The sequence below is a fragment of the Syngnathus floridae genome, chromosome 12, assembly GCF_059516105.1.
Source record: "Syngnathus floridae isolate MCC-2025c chromosome 12, RoL_Sflo_1.0, whole genome shotgun sequence".
In the NCBI taxonomy this organism is placed as follows: Eukaryota; Metazoa; Chordata; class Actinopteri; order Syngnathiformes; family Syngnathidae; genus Syngnathus; species Syngnathus floridae.
In genome coordinates this window covers 3667359-3690607 of record NC_142424.1, presented here as the reverse complement: position 1 = coordinate 3690607, position 23249 = coordinate 3667359, and the positions used below count along the sequence as shown (strand labels likewise).

The 23249-nt window shown below is 45.1% G+C and overlaps 1 protein-coding gene across 3 annotated transcripts in view; it reads left to right on the top strand.

Annotated features, from left to right (window-relative positions):
• LOC148389541 (RIMS-binding protein 2-like) overlaps window positions 1-17606 on the top strand; it is a 28870-nt gene extending 11264 nt beyond the window's left edge. The window contains exons 4-25 of one of the 3 annotated variants that reach the window (XM_088392684.1): window positions 2352-2441; window positions 3741-3863; window positions 4539-4625; window positions 5770-5820; window positions 6372-6576; window positions 7185-7342; window positions 7430-7509; window positions 7579-7688; window positions 8270-9085; window positions 9494-9517; window positions 10049-10200; window positions 10481-11227; window positions 11300-11455; window positions 11673-11819; window positions 12596-12698; window positions 12825-12947; window positions 13611-13774; window positions 13841-14009; window positions 14080-14180; window positions 14273-14344; window positions 14413-14577; window positions 15936-17606. In XM_088392684.1, coding sequence (XP_088248810.1) covers window positions 2352-2441; window positions 3741-3863; window positions 4539-4625; window positions 5770-5820; window positions 6372-6576; window positions 7185-7342; window positions 7430-7509; window positions 7579-7688; window positions 8270-9085; window positions 9494-9517; window positions 10049-10200; window positions 10481-11227; window positions 11300-11455; window positions 11673-11819; window positions 12596-12698; window positions 12825-12947; window positions 13611-13774; window positions 13841-14009; window positions 14080-14180; window positions 14273-14344; window positions 14413-14577; window positions 15936-16160 — 4068 coding nt within the window. In that variant the 3' untranslated portion in view covers window positions 16161-17606. The remainder of the gene's footprint in view (window positions 1-2351; window positions 2442-3740; window positions 3864-4538; window positions 4626-5769; window positions 5821-6371; window positions 6577-7184; window positions 7343-7429; window positions 7510-7578; window positions 7689-8269; window positions 9086-9493; window positions 9518-10048; window positions 10201-10480; window positions 11228-11299; window positions 11456-11672; window positions 11820-12595; window positions 12699-12824; window positions 12948-13610; window positions 13775-13840; window positions 14010-14079; window positions 14181-14272; window positions 14345-14412; window positions 14578-15935) is intronic. The other 2 variants (XM_088392685.1, XM_088392686.1) reach the window with 2 other exon arrangements.
• Window positions 17607-23249: the final 5643 nt, after the last annotated feature.

The window sequence follows — 23249 nt, the reverse complement described above, 5'->3', positions numbered from 1 at the left end:
AATTCCCTTTAGTCAACGTTTCGCAGGCACGGCATGAAAACATTCATTAGTCCGTAAATAAATCAAGTCATGCAGGCAGCTAAGAATAGAGTGTCAGCACGAACCTAAATGTAGGAAGCAAGATAAAGATTTTCCCTGGGAAAAAAAAAAAAGCCGAGATGATTTAATTGTAGGACGACCCAGTCAGAATAATTCTGAAACTAGGCTGTGGCTAAAAACTCTTTTTTGCCAAACAGGTGCAACTCGGTTTTTGTCCCCGATGGTTAGCGACCCTTGCCTCCAAATTAAACCAAACCAAAATTAAGCCAAATGAATTCTGAGTGAAGTTCACACACCTGCTGAGACGTTGGCTACTATGAACAGATTTTGGGCCGGAGGCTAAATACATTTGTTTCGCAAGAAAATGTTACTCAGCGTGGGTTGAGAAAAAGCGTGTTCTAGCAAAGATAATAAAAAAAAAAAAAATGACCAAGATGGCATTATCATCGCTTTAATACATGCAAGCTACACCGTTGTGTTTATTTGTGCGTCTGCGTATTAATTCTAGCTCCAATTGGCACGAGGTCCAGTGTGTGTCCTTCAGCTTTAGCCGCGCAGTGATGTGTTTACAAGATGTTCTGGGGTGTTAAGCTGAGCTGTGAATGTGCGATTCACTGGAAATGGCAAAGACAAGCCCGGCTATTCCCGCGGCTGATAAAAAAAGAAGCCTTGCTTTTATTTTTTATTATCTTTGCATCCCATCTGATTGCAAGCCTGTTCGCCGTACGTCCCGGGACATTAGCACAGATCACCCAATTAGCAAGACCAACATTGGCTGGCGCGAGAGTGAGGTGTGCTTTGCAGAAATTTCGTGTTGCAAAATAAAAAGACGCTCAGCAGTCTTGCTGTCCTTGTCTGCTCTCTGCCCTCCATGCTAAAAAGATGGATGAGCAACCAAAGTGAGCTGCTCCTGCATCTCATTTCTTACAAGGCTTATTGATATTGATTTTTTTGTTTTGTCTTTGGACATCTGACATGTGTCCATAAAGTTTAACACTATTTTTGGAGTAACCGTCAAGTTCATCTTTAGAGGACATGTTTATTTTAGAAAACATATTATAATCTTTAATTCAATTTATTAAAACAAATCAATCAATGTATTTTAAAGGTCAAGAAAAACATCATTTTTGTTAGATCTATATATTTATTTATTATTATTTATTTTTATTTCATTATTTATTTGTTATTTAATATATTCGTTATTTTTTCCTCGCTGGGCCAATGGCGAGTACCAACATCGTTGCCATGGTGACCGGGGAACAGGGCTGGGAATTGAATAGGCACACAAGGCCTTCTACTTTTGTGAGCAAAGTGTAAAGCGTGAAGAAGAAAAAAAACCAAGCACCTATAAAAACAAAGGTTTTCAATCACGGAGACAGCACTTTGCACAATAAACCGTGTTTATGTGGTTAAGGATACGTCGCCAAGTTTTTGTAGCCTCCTTAACCTGCATGAAGTCTTAGTACCATGCATCCCGGGATATGACCGGACGGTCACATTGAAATCACTCTGCAGTGCTCCGAGCTGTGACGGGAGGAGAGCGTTGGCCTACTTTGAGTCTGGCGTAATTATGTAATGCTTGAGTACCTGCAGCACCAGCGGCATGACAACTTGTGGCCATGAATGTGAGCAGTGCACAGTGCAGACAGGAAGTAGCTTAGACAGGAAATTTCCTTGTCTTGATTTTTCAGTTTTTTTTTTTTTTTTGGTGCACACAAGATGAAGCACTTCTTATTATGAGACTATTAAAAGAACATAATATAATATAATATAATATAATATAATATAATATAATATAATATAATATAATATAATATAATATAATATAATATAATATAATATAATGTAATATAATATAATATAACATAATATAATATAATATAATGAGAGAAATTAAAGTCATTTTTTTAAAATGTAATATCCCAACATTAGAACTTCATAATGTAACATTCCGATTTTATTCTTGTCCCTTAAGACTTCTTTCCTCCGGACTTTCACTTTTTTTTTCCCCGAACAATTCTTCCTTAGTGTGTCACTCATCTGTGGTGGTTTTATAATCCTCTCAAAGTTTTCCAATTTCTCTTGAAAACATCCAAGCAACCAAATCAGCAACCGTCACTCTCCTCACCACCTTCCCCGACGTCTTTGCCTTCCTCTTTCCATTTCTTTTATGGCTTTTAAAAGCTTAGAGTCGCTCCCCTGCAGAAGCGACCTGACTCTCTCTGTTGCTTACATAACGAATTTCGTTACACAGCGTGGCAAACGTATGTCGTTGGACGTTAATGCTGACAGCGCTTTTTTTTCCTCAACAGAGAGCAAAGCTCCACGCTGCCTTGCAGGAGAAAAATCGTCTCAATCTGCAGCTGATTGGTCGTCACCTGAAGGCATCCAAATATGACCAGGTGATGTTTCCACTCATGTGAAAGAAAGAATGGCGCTGACCACCTGTGATGATCTGTGATAATCTACCCTGGTTGTCTTTCCCAAAAGCCTCGCTCTTGACATCCATCCAAGGGCTTCCACTTGCGAGTTTGCTCCACAAAAACGTTCCCATCTGTGCAAAAACAATCGACACACAGAAAAGGAAAAGCAGGGCCAACATCCTGCCAACCTGACAGATTGCATGAAGGAAGAGTGTGGACAATCCCTCTGACCCTTGGCAAAAAGCTTATTTGGCATATTTAGCATAGCAATTAGAGGAAAGTTTTCATTTCTATCCAAACATGGACTACATTAGGAGTGAATAGATGTTTTACGATATATAATGTACATATATGTATATTAATATACACATATGCATATATATATAAATATATATATATAAATCTATATAAATCTATCTATCTATCTATCTATCTATCTATCTATCTATCTATCTATCTATCTATCTATCTATCTATCTATCTATCTATCTATCTATCTATCTATCTATCTATCTATCTATCTATCTATCTATCTATCTATATCCATACACACATATATATACATATAAATATATACATATAAATATATAGATATATGTACATATACACATATTCATATACATACATATATACATATATATACATATAAGTACATATATAAATATATGGCTATTCTATTCTATTCTATTCTATTCTATTCTATTCTATTCTATATATACATATATATAGTATGTCTGCAATTTAATACTCTGGATTGTGTGTCCAATTAGTTAAACAACTCAAATAATTACTGCAGTTTTATTATGCCCATTTCAAGACTTTTTCCATAATTATTATGAGATAATTCTGAAGACTCAATGAACAAATTCCCCCCTGCAAGTTTTGTGCACTTCAAGTACACGGCGTTATCTTTTGTGGGCTCATGCGCTCGTTTAATTAATGAGATGATTGGCATACAGCGTCGGGAGGGATCCTACCAGGCTACATTTGTAGAAAACTTTGTGGCTTAGGGCGTGTGAGTGATGAAGGCGGGCAGACTTAACGCTCACGTCAGCAGCGCGCTTTCATCAACGTTAAATGGCAATGTGCTGATGAATTCTTGCTCCGACTGCGAACCCCCAATCAACCCTGCAGTCAAAAGTTAAAACTGCTTCTCTTAATAATTGGAACAAGTGGCGAGGACAGACACTGTATTATTCACTCGCTAGTTCTCATTTAATCAACGACTCAAAAGCGATGAATTATGCAACCACAAAAATTTCTTCATTTTTGTCGTAGGTACAGTCCGACTTCCATCAGCTGAAAGAGACGCTTGCCGTGGTGAGCCAGGAGAGAGACTCGGCCCAACAGCAGCGTACCCAACTTCGAGATCAAGTGGAGAACCTGGAACAGGTTCTCAAGGTGAGACGTGTTTCTGATGATCTCACACATTGAACCTTGAGATGTTCCTGGAGAACCTGGAACAGGTTCTCAAGGTGAGACGTGTTTCTGATGATGTCACACATTGAACCTCGTGATGTTCCTAGCTGGACAATAATCACATTGTACCTTTTCCTGAAGCCGAAAGACCTTTTAAAGAATAACTTTCCCACATTAGGCCAAATGTGATTTCCATTGTTTGTGTCTCGTCCCGTCCTGCTCGGAAGTGACAGGAAAGCTGCTGCTTTGAATCAAATAGTCTCTGGACTGTAAATCGATGAAGCCAGCTTTTGCTTCTAGAATGTACTGTCAGAGCAATTTACTGAAATCTTGCAGGGGTTTTAAAAAAATAAATAAAAGTGATTTTTCAGTATTCGTAGACAGGCCCTCAGCAGATCTGTAGCTTAGTGCCTCTCAGTGATTATGCAAAGCGGCTGCTGCCTGATTTCGTTTGGGGCACCTCTGAGCCATTCAGAGCCAAAAAAGGCTTTTGGAGACGAGAGTGAAAAATTATTGCGGCGTGGCTAAAGTGGTCGTCTCCCAACCCAAAGGTGCGAGATACTGAAGACCCCCCACTTGACATGCATGTTAGATTTATTAATGAGTCTTTATTATGAGTGCAAAACCATTTATAGTTTTTGGTCCATATTTGGACAGCATATGCACGAGACTGTCAAGGAGAAGCAGCGGCCACAAACAGAGCATGAACAGGCCAAGCAGAAGGAGATCCATCAATTGCAAAAGGTATGGAAAAAAAAAAACCATTATAGTGGATATATTAATTTTTTTTATTTTTTTTTACTTGCGATCTTAAAAAGAGCCAAAAATAGATTTCTTTTCCTTCAGTGTGATAATATTTTTGTCATTTATTCACTGTTATTCAAATTTATTTATTTTAATGCATTATTACCTCTACCAGGGCATTATGATCTCCACTCCATCTAGTTTGGAATGTGATATTTGTGCTGAGTCACCATTGAGTGGAAAATGCTTGTTGCCACATCTCTTCCTGCTTGGGTTTCTAAAAATGTCCTTTTTGTTGTTAAATTTATATTCCTTTCAAGCTGTCTTTCCTGTAGCCTACACACATTTTTTTTTTGAGGCGTGTCTTGTCTGATACCTTTTAAGCTGCTGTCCCCAATGAACCGAATCCTCCTTGTGATCATTGATTGTAAAATGAACAGGATTCAATACACTCAGTATATATATTTTTTTACTATTGCATATGTATATATAAAAATAATATATATAATATATAATATTATTATATATTAAATATTATATTTTCTTTACGCAGCTTCACAGTATTCAATATTGCTAATTTATACACCATTGGAAACGTAAAATAAAATTGTGAATCACTTTAATTAGGTGTTCAAGTGTATTAAAATGTCTTCCCACGATTGTGCCTGTACATTAACTACCATGTGTTCAGCCACCTACGTATAATCATAGGGCGCAGATGCTTACATTAATTACGTTCTACTGACTCACTCAGGTAATGCAAATTGCGTAACCAAAGCGGCAAATAATGCTCTCTGCCCGCACACATGATTGTTATTCATCCCTGATAAAAATTGGATGATCTTAGTGCAAAAAATATGAAAATAGCGACCATTCCAAATGATGCTTCATCCCCATAAGGTTATTAAAAGTTTTCAAAATGATCCCAAGTAAGGAAAAGCAAATTCTTTGTAGTTTTAAGCTGTTCTTAGTGTTCCTTGCCTGGAAAGATGTGTGACAGTTCATTAAAAGCGTACAAGGCAACTTGTCTCCGTGGCGAGTGGTGTTGACTGCATGTCAGGTGCGCGCTGTCCTCTTGAAGCCCTACGGATCTTGATTATTGTGTCACATGTCAGTGTGTGTCTTCTTCTTTTTCTTCATCCAGGCCCGCCTTCAAGCAGACCGTGACCATGAGCAAGCCGTACAACTGTTAGAGGTAGGTAAAAAAAAAGTAGTAGGGGGAGTGTAATCTTAGATCAGTCTGCGATTTCCCACAATGCAACGTTATGTTTTGCTTTCATTTCCATTCACATCATCATCTTTAATTTTTACTATAATTTCTTTTTTATTTCTTTGCTTCTGTCCTCCCCCTCATTTTTTTTAACAGAACAATCACAGCAGAATGTTTCAGGTATTCTCTCCTCTGTGATTTTTCCCCCCCACATATTAAATAAGATCCATTGATAAAAACTAACTGTTGTTATATGAATTATTTAACGTCTATAAATTGTATAATCCAGTTACCCCATAGCGATGCTTAATGTTATATAAGTCGTGTTATATGAGCAGCGGTGCAGACGACTTCACACGTGTACGTGTTGATTAGACTGCGGTGGGATTTTACACAAAATGCTGCTTTCAGCTCTTAAGGGACATTTTTTTCTAATTGACTCTCTGATGGAATTGACACATCTGTAATCTTCTATTTCGAAGACTCGTGTATGTTAATTCTGCATTTTGCCCTCTCGTCATTCTTTTCTGTCAAAGGTCCAGATTTGTGACCTGGAGCAGACATGCGGGTCACAGAGTGAAAACTTCCATCATCTGTCCAAAGAGCTGCTGGAATTCCGTTTACAATCCCATCCCGTGGAAATCCTCCTAAGTAAAGCCCCCGCCAAATCCTTCAATTTTCTCTCGCCGGAGGAGCGGCTCCCTGAGGTTGTTGTCGGATTTGAAACCCAGACAGAAGCAGGTAGGCCCGGACTTTATTCTTGTCAAATATTCATTTTGGACTTATAATATATTGACGATATTTAAAGTTACATCAAAGCTTTGCCGTCTGCTAGCTTGTCGCTAACGCATAATGCAAAATTCCCTAAACAAGCTAATGAACGGAAACTGAAATTTTCTGTCTTACTTATCGTAGTTGTCATGATCCACAAACAGTTATATTCTATTTAATTAGTTATTATTATTGTAAAATACACAATTATAGACTGCGGGGGTGTCGCAAATGGCCATAGTTTGGGCAACGTTGTGGTTACACACATTGGGCTGACCACAGGAGCTCAGTGATACACTGTCACTACCAGCTCTAATTTCCTCCAGCCATTCATCTGTCTGCACTGGTACACTACAATTTGTGTTCCCTGCATTTTTCATGTGTTTAACCCCAAGGACATTGATGGTATTTAAGGACAAATGCGCCGCACGTGCTTGTTGACGGAGCCAAACGGGCCTCGGATGTTGGCCTGCTCACTCACTTTAACAGGAGATCAATAGACGGGCAATGAGACGCAAATGGCTTGCAGGAGGAATGACAGTTGCTCTTTAATTGTGATGGAAATCAATTTCTCCCAGGCGATGAGAGAGCGCCAAACGCACCACCACTGAACTCCAAGTTCTCGCAGTGCCCAAAGCAGACTGGAGACAGGGAAAGCACAGATTGGCCGTCTGTCGAGTCCCGCACCGTGAAAACGGAACGCGCCAGCTGCACTCAGCGGCTGACCCCATCAGCGGTGAGTCTTCAAATCTTGGATTCAAGCCTATTGGTGTCAAGGAAGGATGTAGATGTATGTTTTTCGGGGTTTGTTGTCATGTTACAGATGGAGGATGAACCAAGCCCATCGCCCAGGTCCAAGCCTCGCTACACAGGCCAGGTCCGACTTTGCACTGCCCGATACAGGTGAGGAACCTCAGCTTCTTCATTTGTTGGTTCAGAATCCATCTCTAAAGCGTCAAATTCTTCTTTTAGCTATAATCCCTATGACGGACCAAATGAACATCCTGAAGCAGAGCTCCCTCTTGTGGCTGGGAAGTATTTGTATGTATACGGCAACATGGATGACGACGGATTCTATGAAGGTGATATTTTTTTTCATTTGCCTGAGGAAAATTTCTTTTGCTGTCTCAACAACTGACTTTAGAGCTTTGCTATCAAATCTCCAAAGCATTATAACGGCCTCTCAATCAGACGCAATGCTAATCCCCAATAGCGAGCAAGCCTTCGGGGCCGGCGCAGGATGCCGCAGACGCCGTTGCGCTCAGCTGCACTGACTCATTAAAGCTGGAAGGGGAGGGGAGGGGGGGTGGTTGAGATTGCATGGCGGCATGGAGGAGGCGTTGTGGGTTTAACCATGAAGGAGAGAGACCAAGCTGTTGTCAAGATGGGACCTCGGTTTCTTTTAGCTTGATGACTAATCCAGCTGGGCTCGCCTTAATCATAAACACACGCACGCACACACAGCTTTAACGAGTCACCGGCGGGGTTCCGTGGATGGAAAAAAATGATAGTGAGCTTTTCTGATAACAGAAGAATAATCACAGTCCTTGAATAAGCTGTGAACTGAAGTTGTAGTTCGGCGTCTAACGTGCAACAATGCCAAAACCCCCCAAATTAAGACACAACTTCAACCCGCCACTCTCTACTTGTTTTTTAAACATAGGGGAGCTGCTGGATGGCCAGCGAGGACTTGTCCCGTCAAACTTTGTAGAGTTTGTCCAGGACAAGGAGAAGCTGTCCATTCAAGCCGGAGATGGAGAAGATCTTGGCCCGGTCGAACATACACCCCAAGCCTTGATGCCCGTGGATGGAGGTACCGGCCAGGATGTTCTCCTGGGCTCGGCGAACGCCTTGGTACCCTGTAGCAACGGCACGGTTGGCCCCCTGGACCCGGAGGACCTGGCTGAAGACGTTGTGCCTTATCCCCGAAAGATCACTCTGATCAAGCAGCTGGCGCGAAGCGTCATCGTAGCTTGGGAGCCTCCGGTCGTGCCTTTGGGCTGGGGGAACATCTCCGGCTACAACGTGTTAGCGGATGGCGAAATGCGAGCCAGCATACAGTTTGGCGGGCGTACCAAATGCTTACTGGAGAAACTGGACCTGGACGGATGCGTCCACCGCGTGTCGGTACAGAGCGTCACCGACAGGGGCTTGTCGGACGAACTACGCTGCACCCTCTTAGTGGGAGCCAACGTTGTAGTGGCGCCTTGCGGCCTCCGGGTGGATGACATCCAGCGAGACACAGCCGAGCTCTCCTGGTTGCCTAGCAACAGCAACTACGGTCACACCGTCTTCTTGGACGGAGTGGAACATGCGGTGTTGAAGCCGGGGAGATACAGACTACGTTTCTTCAACCTAAAGCCGCTGACGGTGTACAAAGTGTCGGTGGTGGCACAGCCTCACCAGGTGCCATGGCAACTGCCTTTGGAGCAGAGGGAGAGGAAGGAAGCGGGAGTGGAATTCTGCACTCAGGCTGCAGGTCAGCACTACATCACGGAGACTCGAGTCTGCATTGATTCATAGTCCCCGATAGACCTTGTCAATATTTCATACTTAGGATTCAGAAAAGATAGCTGCGTATGCATATTTGTGTTTACGTTCAGGTTTTAATGCAATGTCAATTTGTGTTACCAGCCGCAACATTCGGTAAACCAGCCCAATCCAATAAGCACCCCGGCTACAATCCCTCTCAATTTTATTGACACTGTTGGTGCCCTAACAGAAAAATATCCAAACTGATTTCATTTATTGTTGGTCGACATCTATATGAAAAAAAATAATCAGCTTGTGTGCCCAATGTTGTGACTGGTGAGTGGGGCTGCACTAAACTACAGATGAGTCCAACATTTCCTCACTGTGCCATTGTTGTGTATTGTATCTCGTCTAGGTCCAACACCCTATTGCAGAACAGGTCAGAATCAAATACCAAATCCTGAACTGGATTTCACATACATCTCACTTCTGAATGACGGAAGGCAATCTCCAAACGAAATAAAATGAAATTTTGCTCAGCTTTCCTCACGACACATTACTAATGAGCATTAAACCAAGCACCGCCAGATATGATCGTGTATAATCCTTATGAGTCATTCTCCTTGCCTGTAGCATAGCCCCGACCTAACTATTATGTAATTTAAAACAGTGGCAACGTAGTATGAATAGGCATTTGTTTCTGCATTCTGTAAATGCAGATTTGCATGTCATTAATATCCTGCAAAACAACTTGTTAGTCGTGTTATTTGGCACACCACATGATCACAATACTGCACATTTATTATGCAGCATGCGGTTAGAAATGATCCCATTTAGTTCTTTGGAGACTTCTGCAACCACATCACACCCTTCCTGTGCATGTTGGTGCTTTTGGGGAATGCTTTAGAATCGTTTTCCCGTTTGGATATGGAATATGAAATAATTTAACACGCTCTGTTTTACTTCCCAGGTCCTCCCCTGCCTCCGCAGGATGTGCAGGTGCTCTGTGGGCAGGCACCAGGGGTCCTACAGGTTCGTTGGAAGCCCCCCCTATTGTCTCCGTCAGGCACATCCAATGGTGCCAATGTCCTTGGCTATGCTGTCTGCACTAAAGGACAGAAGGTGAGGTGGATTTTTTTTTCTTACTCGTCTCTGGTTATGGATGACTCCTCTTCATGCTAAGGTTCTGTGATCAAAACTGGGTCACTCATGACTGTGTATAGGTTTTCAGTATGCTGCTCGTATCTCTTATCTGTCACAATACCAAAACCGCATATCGTTTCAGTCGGATTCTTGACTTTGCCTCTTCTGCCCTCTGGTGACGACCAGACGGAATCACCTGGATGCTTTTATTCAGTCGGTTGCTTGGTTACAGGTTCACTTGTGTGTGTCTTGAAACCAGATTGCAGAGGTGATGTTCCCAATGGCGGACTATGTGACAGTGGAGATGACGAGGATACAGTGCCTGGAGGCCAGGGAGGTGATAGTCCGGACGCTGTCCGCACAGGGAGAGTCGCAGGACTCCCACGTGGCCCTCATTCCAAACAACCTGCTCGTGCCTCTACCTCCGCTTCCTCTGCCAGCGCCAATGCACCCCCATCCCCACGGCCAACCTCACCTCACATCCCCTCACCACCCTCACGCCCCCCTGCAGCTTCCTGCCCCGCCCCAAGCCCACGGACAGCCGGCCCCACGCCATCCCTACCCCCATGCCCCGCACCCTCAACCGAGAGTCCCTCACCCAGGCGGGCCCCAACCAAACCAGAGTCGACCGCCACACCCTCATCCGCAGCAGCCCCTGCACCTCCACCAAGGTCCCAGGCCCCAGCACCGACTGCCTCTGCAGCCCCACGCCCATCCCCACCCCGTACCTCAGAGACCAGTAAGTGCCAGAGACCTGGATGCCAAAGAGCAAGCCGCCCACCACGGAGCCGCCGTCCCGCCCGGTTGGGACCTTGCACGCTCCCCTTCGTCCCAGCCGCCCATACCCATGCAGGGCCACACCCTTGAGCCCCCTCCCCCTGGCAATCCACGTTGCCCCTCCCCTCAGAGGATTCTACCACAACCGAGAGGCACTCTTATCCCAGACAATGTGGCCAAAGCCATCGCCCGGGAAGCGGCGCAGAGGGTGGCGGCAGAGAGCGGCAAGGTCTGACCACACCTGACCACTCCTGGTTGTCACGGCAACACTCCAGTTACACCCTCCTGTCTCACATTTCAGGGGGACCGGAGACCTGTTAGCTACGGTGAACAGGGTCAGTCCTTTCACCAGCATCACTCTGATGAAGACGAGGAAGACGAAGAAGGGTTCCCACGTCGCCGCCGACGAGGACCTTCGGTCGACGAGTTCCTCCGAGGCTCTGAGCTAGGAAGGCCGGTATGTGAAACGGGACGAGCCTTCTCACAGAATCACCGACCTTACACAAGCGGGAGAGAGGCAAATGTGGCTGGTTGCATGCCAAGTGCCAACGCGACCGTGCCGGCGTCACTGTGTGTGCGTTTGTTTGTCACGCGTGTTTGGTGTGTGCACGTCTGTACGTATGTATGTGGACTTAAACAAGCGGGTCTGTGTGTTTGTGTGTGACTGTCAAAAGCCTCACTATAGTCACAATGAAGATTATCACAGCGAGAGCAGCCGCGGCTCTGACCTGTCTGACATCATGGAAGAGGATGAGGAGGAGCTGTACTCAGAGATGCAGCTGGACGAGGGACGCCGACGCAACTCGCACAACACACCCAAGGTGCAGTTCTTTGCACTTGCTGTACTTAGACTCAAATTTACTGTTGCGAACTGCACAGGCACAGATATTTGACTGCTGCCTTTTCTTGCACTGGATATGTGTTGTTAGCGTGTGTGCCGAGTTTAGGGTAGAGTACAGTGGAACCTCCTAATTGGAGAAACTAAAAAAAGAAAAGTCAGCATTCCTAAGTGTCATAAATATTAGATCAAGACAAATTAAGCACCGTTTTAAAAACTAGGACAAAGCCAAACTAGTGACAGACAAGGACCGTGGTGCCTCCAGAAGTTTCATTATTTGCAAATCATCTTTCCCCATTGAGATGAATAGAGATGCAGGCAATCCGTTCCAGCTCACCTAAAAACACCAAATTAATTTAATAAATGCGCAAACCAAAACGGCCCTTCTTGTTCTTCTTCTGTGTGGTTTATTGTTCGTAGGCAAACCAGTTCAACTAATTGTTACTGCCATCTAGTGGTCGGGAGGACTTAAGCCATTTTGACTTGAACATTAAAAGCAGACACCATTATTTCACATCTCCTTCTCTTTGATCTGAATGATTATTCCAGAACAATACACTTTCTTGAAGGCTTGTTTGTGTGTGTTTTTGTGTGCGTCAGCGTGTCTGTGTTTCAGTGTGCCTGTCTGCGAGCGCTGCATGAGTTTGTTTACATACAATTTGTTGGACTATGTCAACGCACATGACTGCATATTGTTCACAAACACTACCGTAGGAAATTGAACTGACGTGTGAATAGTTGCTGTCTTCTGCATTGTAGTCAAACACTCCCTCTAGAGGCCGTCACGACCGGGAGGGCGGGCGAAAGACTCATCACGGTGGCTCGCAGCCTCAGAGACGACCTCTGATGGTCCCTGCCATCGGTCAGTACAACCCGGATTCATTTATATTTACACTAAGGCCCCATGCATGAGATACTTTTAAATGTTTTTCTACTTGCCACATGATTATCATACATTGTGGCACCTTCTGATTGGTGTTTCCTGTAGAAGTAACCTTTGAGAATAACAATGAGGAAAACATGTCCCGCATCACGGAGAACTATGGCAGAGTAGCTCGGTTCAGGACCGGGTCTTCCCGCAAGCACGGGGGCGGCACCAGGTCTCCCCAGGGTACGTGCTGCAACCTGCAGACTGAGTCTTAGCAAGTTGGCAAACGGCAAGAAGGAGATGGAGACAATTGCGAACGGGGTTGCAAAGGGCTGGAAAGTTTTCTGGTAATTTTTCCACGTCAATAAATTTAGAACCATTTCAGGGTGGAAACTTTTCAGTGTGTGTTCCAGAATTTTGCAACACTACCCGCAAGTGTCTGTTTCTCTTTTGATTCGTACTCACCCTGTCGAATGGCACCATTGAACTGCACAGATGGAAGAGCCACTTAAGTCCACAGTTTGACTGATTGCACCGAGACCGCTCCCCTCACTGCACTGGGCTCCAGATGCCTGCTGAGAACCCCCCCCCCCCTCCTCCCCCTCCCCTTTTTTTGGTTATCACACAAGTGACACTTTTGGAAGCATTTTAGCATGAACCTTTCCGTTTGGTTGGGCATTTGGGGTTTGATGCATCTATTAACAGGATAAAAAAATAATGTATGTTCCCGATCTTGTCTGTCACTTTCTGTTTTGTCTCACCCATTGATTAGTACGCAACCCAAAAATACCATCAATGTGTATTTGGCCATTTCAGCATGCTAACAAGCTGCTGCCACATAATAGTAGCTGATGTCAGCAAAAAAAAAAAAAAAAGCACTTTTTATTTCTTATTTGTGTGTTGAAGATGGCTACAGGGATCGTCACTCTCCCACCTACTTTGATGAGTCGGAGCCAGAGGAGGCCTTTCGGGTATTTGTGGCGCTCTTCGACTACGACCCTCTGTCCATGTCCCCTAACCCAGACGCGGCCGATGAAGAGTTGCCCTTCAAAGAGGGACAAATCATCAGGGTGAGAGGTTCACGTTCATATATTGTACTTTACACATATAATGTATTGCCGCCTCTTCTTCACCAGATATTTGGTGATAAAGACACCGACGGGTTCTACAGAGGAGAAGTAAGAGGTAGGATGGGGCTGATCCCGTGTAACATGGTGTCCGAGATACGAGCGGAGGATGACGAAACTATGGATCAACTCATCAAACAAGGCTTCCTACCTCTCAGCACCCCGGTGGACCGATTAGGTAGTAAACATCAGATGAATCCCAGTCAATTGATGACTAAATGATAAAAATCATTGATCGTGACTTTCAGAGCAGAACAGAAGAGGCCTCCGTCGAGGTGAGGCCTCCAGGAGGATGGTGGCTTTGTATGACTACGACCCCCGAGAGAGCTCGCCGAATGTTGACGTTGAGGTATCGTAAATCAGCCGCTGAGGATGATAATGTAAAAATGATGTAAAAAAAAAAAAAAGAAAAACTAATAAAACTTTCCTCCCCTCTGATAGGCTGAGCTGACCTTCTGCACCGGTGACATCATCGCAGTATTTGGTGATATCGATGAAGACGGCTTCTATTATGTGAGTCTTCTCAATGATCATCTTGTATCTCGCTTTCGGGCACTGAGTCCTCCCCACCCCCTCCATAGGGTGAGATCAACGGCCACCGCGGTCTGGTTCCCTCCAACTTCCTGGAAGAAGTGCCTGACGACGTGGAGGTGTATTTGACCGATACGCCCTCCAACTTTCCCCCCGAGGAGCCCACCAACCGACTCCCCGCCAACTCTGCCGCCAGCGTCCCGGAGGGCAAACGGGTACACCATCACCATCGCCGCTCTCAGCGCTAAGGCCCTGTTGCTCATCCATTGCCCCCCCCCCTCTCCTCTCTTTGATTTCCGTCTCTCGCTTGCTCCACGTGTGTGTGCCTCCATCGTGTGTGTTTCTTGTCCGTGTGGTGGCTGTGGTGACCGACTAACAACCCTCCCCCCTCCTCCTTCCTGCTCTGTCACCGTCGGGAACAAGGGGGCGACCAAAACCAAAACCAATCGAGTGTAACACCTTTCTGAGTCTCAGAGAAAGGAAGAAGCAAAGCCTGACGTGGACAGAGAGAGAGAGAATAGACTCTGCGGGGGGAGGGGGACGGGGGGGTTCTTGCATGCTTGAGGACTCATTCCTTCCATTTGTACCTCTTTGCACTGAAACACAAAAATCTCATTGTGGTTATTGTGTATGGCAACAATAATGACAAGTGCTTTAATAACACCTACACTGAACAACAACAAAAATATCATTGGAGAAAAAAAATACAAAAAACAAAAAGCATGCCTTTTTCATACAGTTCCATTTTCTAATGACTCTTGACTGTTGTGTTTCCCGAAAAGAGGCTTTGTTTCTTTTGTGTATGTTGCACACACATCAATCTATTTTTCAGCTCTGTTTTGAGGCCAAAATTAACGGAAGCACTGAGACATCCCGACTGTATTGTTACAAAGGAACAATAAAAGAAATGAGAAGAAAGAGGAAAAAAAATTGGATATTAAAAACCTTTTTTGGCGCTCTCTGTGTTGTTGTGTGTGTCAATGTTTTCATTGTGGTGCATTGTGGTCTGTGGGTTCTTTCTGATGGTGACCTACGCTGCTACATTTTCTTCCTTATTTTTTTTTCATTTTCTCCCTCTCACCCTGCTTGTCCGAAATAAAAAAAAAAATTAAAAAAAATTCATCTCACCCCCCCTACAGTAAGTCAACAACTTGAGATACCAAACTAGCAGCTCAAATGCGCTCCAGCTTGAGGTCACAGAGGTTTTTTTTTTTTTCTTTTAAAATAACACGAAGCTGTCTCCCAAACAAAAGTGTGCATCAGGCTAACGCATTTAGAAGACAAGCCATGGTATCTCCAGTTGTGTCCTTGGGTGTTGTACTTGATGAGTTCCATCATGGCCGACTGGTGGCGGACTCTTCCGGCTTTGTCAAAAAACTTCTTCCTCAGTGTTTCCACAACCATTATCCTTTTGAATAGACATCTCCTGAGATAGGTTCCAGCTCAAAATGAACATCTGACCCTTCTATGTGGACTGTTTTCTGTTAAAACAATCACGACCTCTAGGAACTTGGAGACAACATTGTACTCTCCAACACGTCCTTGCTTTCCTCCCCATGGCATCTCTCCTCAGATCACCACGGAAACGCTGGTCGATAACGACGTCACGCCCGTCCGGGCGCCGTCCCCGATCGTCCGCCCGCTGCTGCCGGGCACCATGCGACCCCTCAGCCCGACGAGAGGACCAACCAGCCTTCCCCTGGACCTGCGGGACCATCAAGATTTTGCAAACAAAAAAAAGAAAGGACTCCTCTCCAAGGGGAAGAAGTTACTCAAGCGACTGTCCCCTGCCAAATAAAAATGTACAGTGTAGCCGCTCGACATTCTGATTTTCTCCGGGACTGAGCTTCGTTCGGTTCCTCTGTTTTCCAAATCGATGACGTTCTGTATAGTGCCAAAATCGACCACAAAAAACACATTACTGTGATGTATTTTTAATCAAGAGATTCTTTTCATGACATATATTTCATTTTTGCTGAGAAACTATTCATGCAGGGTACCTGGGAATGGTTACGTACCGTGTCCTGTATATTTTGCTTGGGTTGAAAAAGTGATACAAGCTGCTAACGTGACGGGCTCTATTTTTTGTCACGACGTAAATCTAGCGTGGCGTGTAGCGTACATGCGCAGGCTGGCGGATCTGCGAGCGGGAGGGCTGCGCCGACGAGGGCGTGATCACCTCAAATTGACCAAAATCGAGTGAGAACACCTGCACCAGTTTTTAGACGTGATCTGAATGCTCATACTTAGCCCAAGGACACAGATTGGTAAAAACCCGTCTGCCAAATTGCCAAACACGCCTTAGACCGAAACAACAATCAGGCGCAGGTGCGTCCCCGACGGAAATAGAGCCCAAAGGCTTTATTCAGTGCAATATTGTATACAGGCGGTAGCATATGTGGTAAGGAAAGAGTTATTAGGAATGATTTGAAATCATGATGCATTCATGCAAAAAGAGCTTTTGGAGCACCAGGCGAGCCTCTCAGTGGCCTTTACCAAAACAGCATGTGTGACGTTTCTTGTTTGAGTTGTTTTGTCATCTTTGAAAGTCAAATCAGTTGGCTTCATCATTATTTGTACAATGACATCATTGGAGCTTCAAATCAAAAATGTAATCACTTTGTGTTTACATTGAAATATTTTATGAACCAAACTGTTTTTTGACGTGATTTGAAGGAATGACAATGTCTTATTCGATGCAAAATGTTTTTTTTGTTGCACAAGGTTGTATGACGCTTACAAAGTAATATGTTTTATGTGCTGAATTTTTTTTAAATGCTTTGTTCTTCATATCAAACGTTGTCAAGTGATGTAATTCATTTGTCATCATATTGGCAAAAATATTTCATACAAGCAGAAGGCCGCGTTAAAACCTTGTTAAATGGACAAATCAAAAGGGTTGGTTGTGTGAGTAAAAAAAAAATCACTTCTTTTAAGTGAAGTTTTTCTAGCTGACATTTATTTACACTGTGTACAGATCACTACTTTTCCTTATACCCTTATACACAATCTTGCGCTGTTTACTAGGTAATGGTAAACAAGGCAGCCATGATTGTTAACCAGCTCACTCATAAAGAGGCAAGTCGCCAGGTGCTGGTGCAATCCCCGACCATGGTAGGAGCCGTGGTTCGTACCATGACAACGGCAGTTGACATGGAGACAGCTCGTTGCACTGCAAGCATCCTCCACAGCCTGTCACATCAGAGTGAGGGACTGCAGGCCACATTCAAGTCCGGATACCAGCATTTGTCCGGATGCTGAGGTACAATGATTTTATCTGGAGTACGAAACATTCATGTTTGAGTCTAGCATACAGTACATATCACTGATCTATTTTTCCCCAAAATTCATGGATATTTTTCTCGTGAAATAGTAGCTTGTGAGCTGCCCCATGAAACCATATGCCTCACTAACGTAGAGGGTTCCATGGTGTAAGAGTTAGCACTTTCACTTTGAATCTAATGATCTGAGTTCACGTCTCAATGGGACCTCAACTATTTGGGCATTTATCGCCTAGTCGGTTGTGAGCTGCTCGATGAAACCATATACCTTCCACGCTATAGTCACCATGTTTGCATAGTGTAGTGGTTAGTGCGCTGCACTTTGGACCCAGTGGTGTGAGTTCGAATCACATTGGGATCCCAAGCTTTTTATGCTGGAAAATTTTGCAACATAGTTGCTTGGTGCTGCCCCATAAAATCATCTGCTATTCGCTTGTTAGCTGCTCGATAAAACTATATACCTTTCACACTACACAAGCCAGTCTTCCATAGTCTAGTGGTTAGTGCTATGCACTCTGAACCCAACAAACCTGGTTCGAATCTCAAGAACACCTCAAGTAGTTAATTCTGGAACAATTTGCATCATAGTTGCACGTGTGCTGCCCCAGAAAACCATTTTGGCATTTATCTATTATAAGCTACTATTCGCTTGTTCGCTGCTTGATAAAACCATACACCTTCCACAGAATACAAGCCAGTCTTCTATAGTGTAGTGGTTAGTGCTCTACACTCTGAACCCAGTGACCCTGGTTCGAATCTCAGTGAGACCTCAAGTATTTTATCCTGGAAATGTTTTCAACATAGTTGCTGGTGTGCTACCCCATAAAACAGGGGTGTCCAAGTCCAGTCCTCGAGGGCCGCATTCCTCCATGTTTTCCAAGTTTCCCTCGTTAAACGCACCTGATTCAATGATCAGGCTCCTGCAGAACGTGAGGATGAACTGAAAGTCCCACGTGAGCAGCAGGGGGGGGGGGCCCCATTTCAACCCCTTACACTGAGTGCCAAGCAGGGAAGAAATGGGTACCATTGTTATAGTCACTGGTATGACTCGGCAGGGGTTTGAACCCACAACCTCCCAATCTCAGGGCGGACACTCTCCTCTTAGGCCACTGAGCTGGTAAAGCACTTGTATCGTAGTATAACACTTATAGTCGTTTTTAAATAACGTGTATACCTATATACGCCTAAATATTGTTATCCAATATATCTACTGCAATTTCACATTAGACTGCTGGTTTGGAATTTGCTTTTAATATTATTGTTTTTATTAAACATAGTTGCTTGGTGCTGCCCCATAAAACCATGTTAGCTATTCGCTTGTTAGCTGGTCGATAAAACTATATACCTTTCACACCATACAAGCCAGTCTTCCATAGTCTTGTGGTTAGTGCTATGCACTCTGAACCCAAAAAACCTGGGTCGAATCTCAAGGACACCTCAAGTATTTACTTCTGGAAAAATTTGCATCATAGTTGCACGTGTGCTGCCCCAGAAGACCATTTTGGCATTTATCTATTCTTAGCTACTGTTCGCTTGTTCGCTGCTTGATAAATCCATACACCTTCCACAGCATACAAGCCAGTCTTCCATAGTGTAGTGGTTAGTGCTCTGCACTCTGAACCCAGTGACCCTGGTTCGAATCTCAGTGAGACCTGAAGATTTTATCCTGGAAAAATTTGCAACAGAGTTGCTCGTGTGCTACCCCAGAAAACCATTTTGGCATTTATCTATTCTTAGCTACTAGTCGCTTGTTCGCTGCTTGATAAAACCACACACATTCCACAGCATACAAGCCAGTCTTCCATTGTGTAGTGGTTAGTGCTCTGCACTCTGAACCCAGGGACCCTGGTTCGAATCTCAGGGAGACCTCAAGTATTTTATGCTGGAAAAGTTTTTCAACATAGTTGCTGGTGTGCTACCCCATAAAACCATATACCTCCCTAAACCTTAGGGTTAGGAGTTAGTGTTAGGGTTAGAGCTCGGGTTAGGGTTAGGGCTGGGTTTAGAATTGGAGCTAGGGTTAGGGTTGGAGCTAGGGTTAGGGTTAGAGCTAGGGTTAGGGTTAGAATTTGAGCTATGGTTAGGGTTAGAGCTAGGGTTAAGGTTAGAGCTAGGGCGAGGTTTAGACCTAGGGTTAGGGTTAGGAATAGAGCTAGGGTTAGGGTGAGAGCTAGTGTTAGGGTTAGAGCTAGGGTTAGAGTTAGGGTTAGAGCTAGAGTTAGGGTTAGGGTTAGAGCTAGCGTTAGGGTTAGGATTTGAGCTAGGGTTAAGGTTTGGGTTGGAGCTAGGGCTAGAGCTACAGTTAGGTTTAGGGTTAGAGCTAGGGTTAGGGTTAGAGCTAGTGTTAGGGTTAGAGCTAGAGTTAGGGTTAGGGTTAGAGCTAGGTTTAAAGTTAGGGTTAGAGCTAGGGCTAGAGCTAGAGTTAGGATTAGGGTTAGAGCTAGGGTTAGGGTTAGAGCTAGGGTTAGGGTTAGAATTTGAGCTAGGGTTAGGGTTAGAGCTAGGGTTAAGGTTAGAGCTAGGGCTAAGGTTAGATCTGGGGTTAGGGTTCGGGTTAGAGCTAGGGTTAGGGTGAGAGCTAGTGTTAGGGTTAGAGCTAGGGTTAGGGTTAGAGCTAGAGCTAGAGTTGGGGTTAGGGTTAGAGATAGGGTTAGGGTTAGAGCTAGCGTTAGGATTAGGATTTGAGCTAGGGTTAAGGTTTGGGTTAGAGCTAGGGCTAGAACTAGAGCTAGAGTTAGGTTTAGGGTTAAAGCTAGGGTTAGGGTTAGAGCTAGTGTTAGGGTTAGAGCTAGAGCTAGAGTTAGGGTTAGAGCTAGGCTTAGGGTTAGGGTTTGTGTTGGGCTTAGGCTTGCTTTTGCTGTGCTGAGGCTTAGGGTTAGGCTTGCTCCTGCTGGGGTTAGGGTTAGGGTTAGGGTTTGTGTTGGTCTTAGGCTTGCTTTTGCTGTGCTGAGGCTTAGGGTTAGGCTTGCTCCTGCTGGGGTTAGGGTTAGGGTTTGTGTTGGGCTTAGGCTTGCTTTTGCTGTGCTGAGGCTTAGGGTTAGGCTTGCTCTTGCTGTGGTTAGGGTTAGGGTTTGTGTTGGGCTTAGGCTTGCTTTTGCTGTGCTGAGGCTTAGGGTTAGGCTTGCTCCTGCGGGGTTAGGGTTAGGGTTAGGGTTTGTGTTGGGCTTAGCCTTGCTTTTGCTGTGCTGAGGCTTAGGGTTAGGCTTGCTCCTGCTGGGGTTAGGGTTAGGGTTTGTGTTGGGCTTAGGCTTGCTTTTGCTGTGCTGAGGCTTAGGGTTAGGCTTGCTCTTGCTGGGGTTAGGGTTAGGGTTAGGGTTTGTGTTTTGGGCTTAGGCTTGCTTTTGCTGTGCTGAGGCTTAGGGTTAGGCTTGCTCTTGCTGGGGTTAGGGTTAGGGTTAGGGTTTGTGTTTTGGGCTTAGGCTTGCTTTTGCTGTGCTGAGGCTTAGGGTTAGGCTTGCTCTTGCTGGGGTTAGGGTTAGGGTTAGGGTTTGTGTTTTGGGCTTTGGCTTGCTTTTGCTGTGCTGAGGCATAGGGTTAGGCTTGCTCTTGCTGGGGTTAGGGTTAGGGTTAGGGTTTGTGTTTTGGGCTTAGGCTTGCTTTTGCTGTGCTGAGGCTTAAGGTTAGGCTTGCTCTTGCTGGGGTTAGGGTTAGGGTTAGGGTTTGTGTTTTGGGCTTAGGCTTGCTTTTGCTGTGCTGAGGCTTAGGGTTAGGCTTGCTCTTGCTGGGGTTAGGGTTAGGGTTAGGGTTTGTGTTTTGGGCTTAGGCTTGCTTTTGCTGTGCTGAGGCTTAAGGTTAGGCTTGCTCTTGCTGGGGTTAGGGTTAGGGTTTGTGTTTTGGGCTTAGGCTTGCTTTTGCTGTGCTGAGGCTTAGGGTTAGGCTTGGTCTTGCTGGGGTTAGGGTTAGGGTTAGGGTTTGTGTTTTGGGCTTAGGCTTGCTTTTGCTGTGCTGAGGCTTAAGGTTAGGCTTGCTCTTGCTGGGGTTAGGGTTAGGGTTTGTGTGTTGAACTTAGGCTTGCTTTTGCTGTGCTGAGGCTTAGGGTTAGGCTTGCTCTTGCTGTGGTTAGGGTTAGGGTTTGTGTTGGGCTTAGGCTTGCTTTTGCTGTGCTGAGGCTTAGGGTTAGGCTTGCTCTTGCTGTGGTTAGGGTTAGGGTTAGGGTTTGTGTTGGGCTTAGGCTTGCTTTTGCAGTGCTGAGGCTTAGGGTTAGGCTTGCTCTTGCTGTGGTTAGGGTTAGGGTTTGTGTTGGGCTTAGGCTTGCTTTTGCAGTGCTGAGGCTTAGGGTTAGGCTTGCTCTTGCTGTGGTTAGGGTTAGGGTTAGGGTTTGTGTTGGGCTTAGGCTTGCTTTTGCTGTGCTGAGGCTTAGGGTTAGGCTTGCTCCTGCTGGGGTAAGGGTTAGGGTTTGTGTTGGCCTTAGGCTTGCTTTTGCTGTGCTGAGGCTTAGGGTTAGGCTTGCTCTTGCTGGGGTTAGGGTTAGGGTTAGGGTTTGTGTTTTGGGCTTAGGCTTGCTTTTGCTGTGCTGAGGCTTAGGGTTAGGCTTGCTCTTGCTGTGGTTAGGGTTAGGGTTAGGGTTTGTGTTTTGGGCTTAGGCTTGCTTTTGCTGTGCTGAGGCTTAGGGTTAGGCTTGCTCTTGCTGGGGTTAGGGTTAGGGTTAGGGTTTGTGTTTTGGGCTTAGGCTTGCTTTTGCTGTGCTGAGGCTTAGGGTTAGGCTTGCTCTTGCTGGGGTTAGGGTTAGGGTTAGGGTTTGTGTTTTGGGCTTTGGCTTGCTTTTGCTGTGCTGAGGCTTAAGGTTAGGCTTGCTCTTGCTGGGGTTAGGGTTAGGGTTAGGTTTTGTGTTTTGGGCTTAGGCTTGCTTTTGCTGTGCTGAGGCTTAGGGTTAGGCTTGCTCTTGCTGGGGTTAGGGTTAGGGTTAGGGTTTGTGTTTTGGGCTTAGGCTTGCTTTTGCTGTGCTGAGGCTTAAGGTTAGGCTTGCTCTTGCTGGGGTTAGGGTTAGGGTTTGTGTTTTGGGCTTTGGCTTGCTTTTGCTGTGCTGAGGCATAGGGTTAGGCTTGCTCTTGCTGGGGTTAGGGTTAGGGTTAGGGTTTGTGTTTTGGGCTTAGGCTTGCTTTTGCTGTGCTGAGGCTTAAGGTTAGGCTTGCTCTTGCTGGGGTTAGGGTTAGGGTTTGTGTTTTGGGCTTAGGCTTGCTTTTGCTGTGCTGAGGCTTAAGGTTAGGCTTGCTCTTGCTGGGGTTAGGGTTAGGGTTTGTGTTTTGGGCTTTGGCTTGCTTTTGCTGTGCTGAGGCATAGGGTTAGGCTTGCTCTTGCTGGGGTTAGGGTTAGGGTTAGGGTTTGTGTTTTGGGCTTAGGCTTGCTTTTGCTGTGCTGAGGCTTAAGGTTAGGCTTGCTCTTGCTGGGGTTAGGGTTAGGGTTAGGGTTTGTGTTTTGGGCTTAGGCTTGCTTTTGCTGTGCTGAGGCTTAGGGTTAGGCTTGCTCTTGCTGGGGTTAGGGTTAGGGTTAGGGTTTGTGTTTTGGGCTTTGGCTTGCTTTTGCTGTGCTGAGGCATAGGGTTAGGCTTGCTCTTGCTGGGGTTAGGGTTAGGGTTAGGGTTTGTGTTTTGGGCTTAGGCTTGCTTT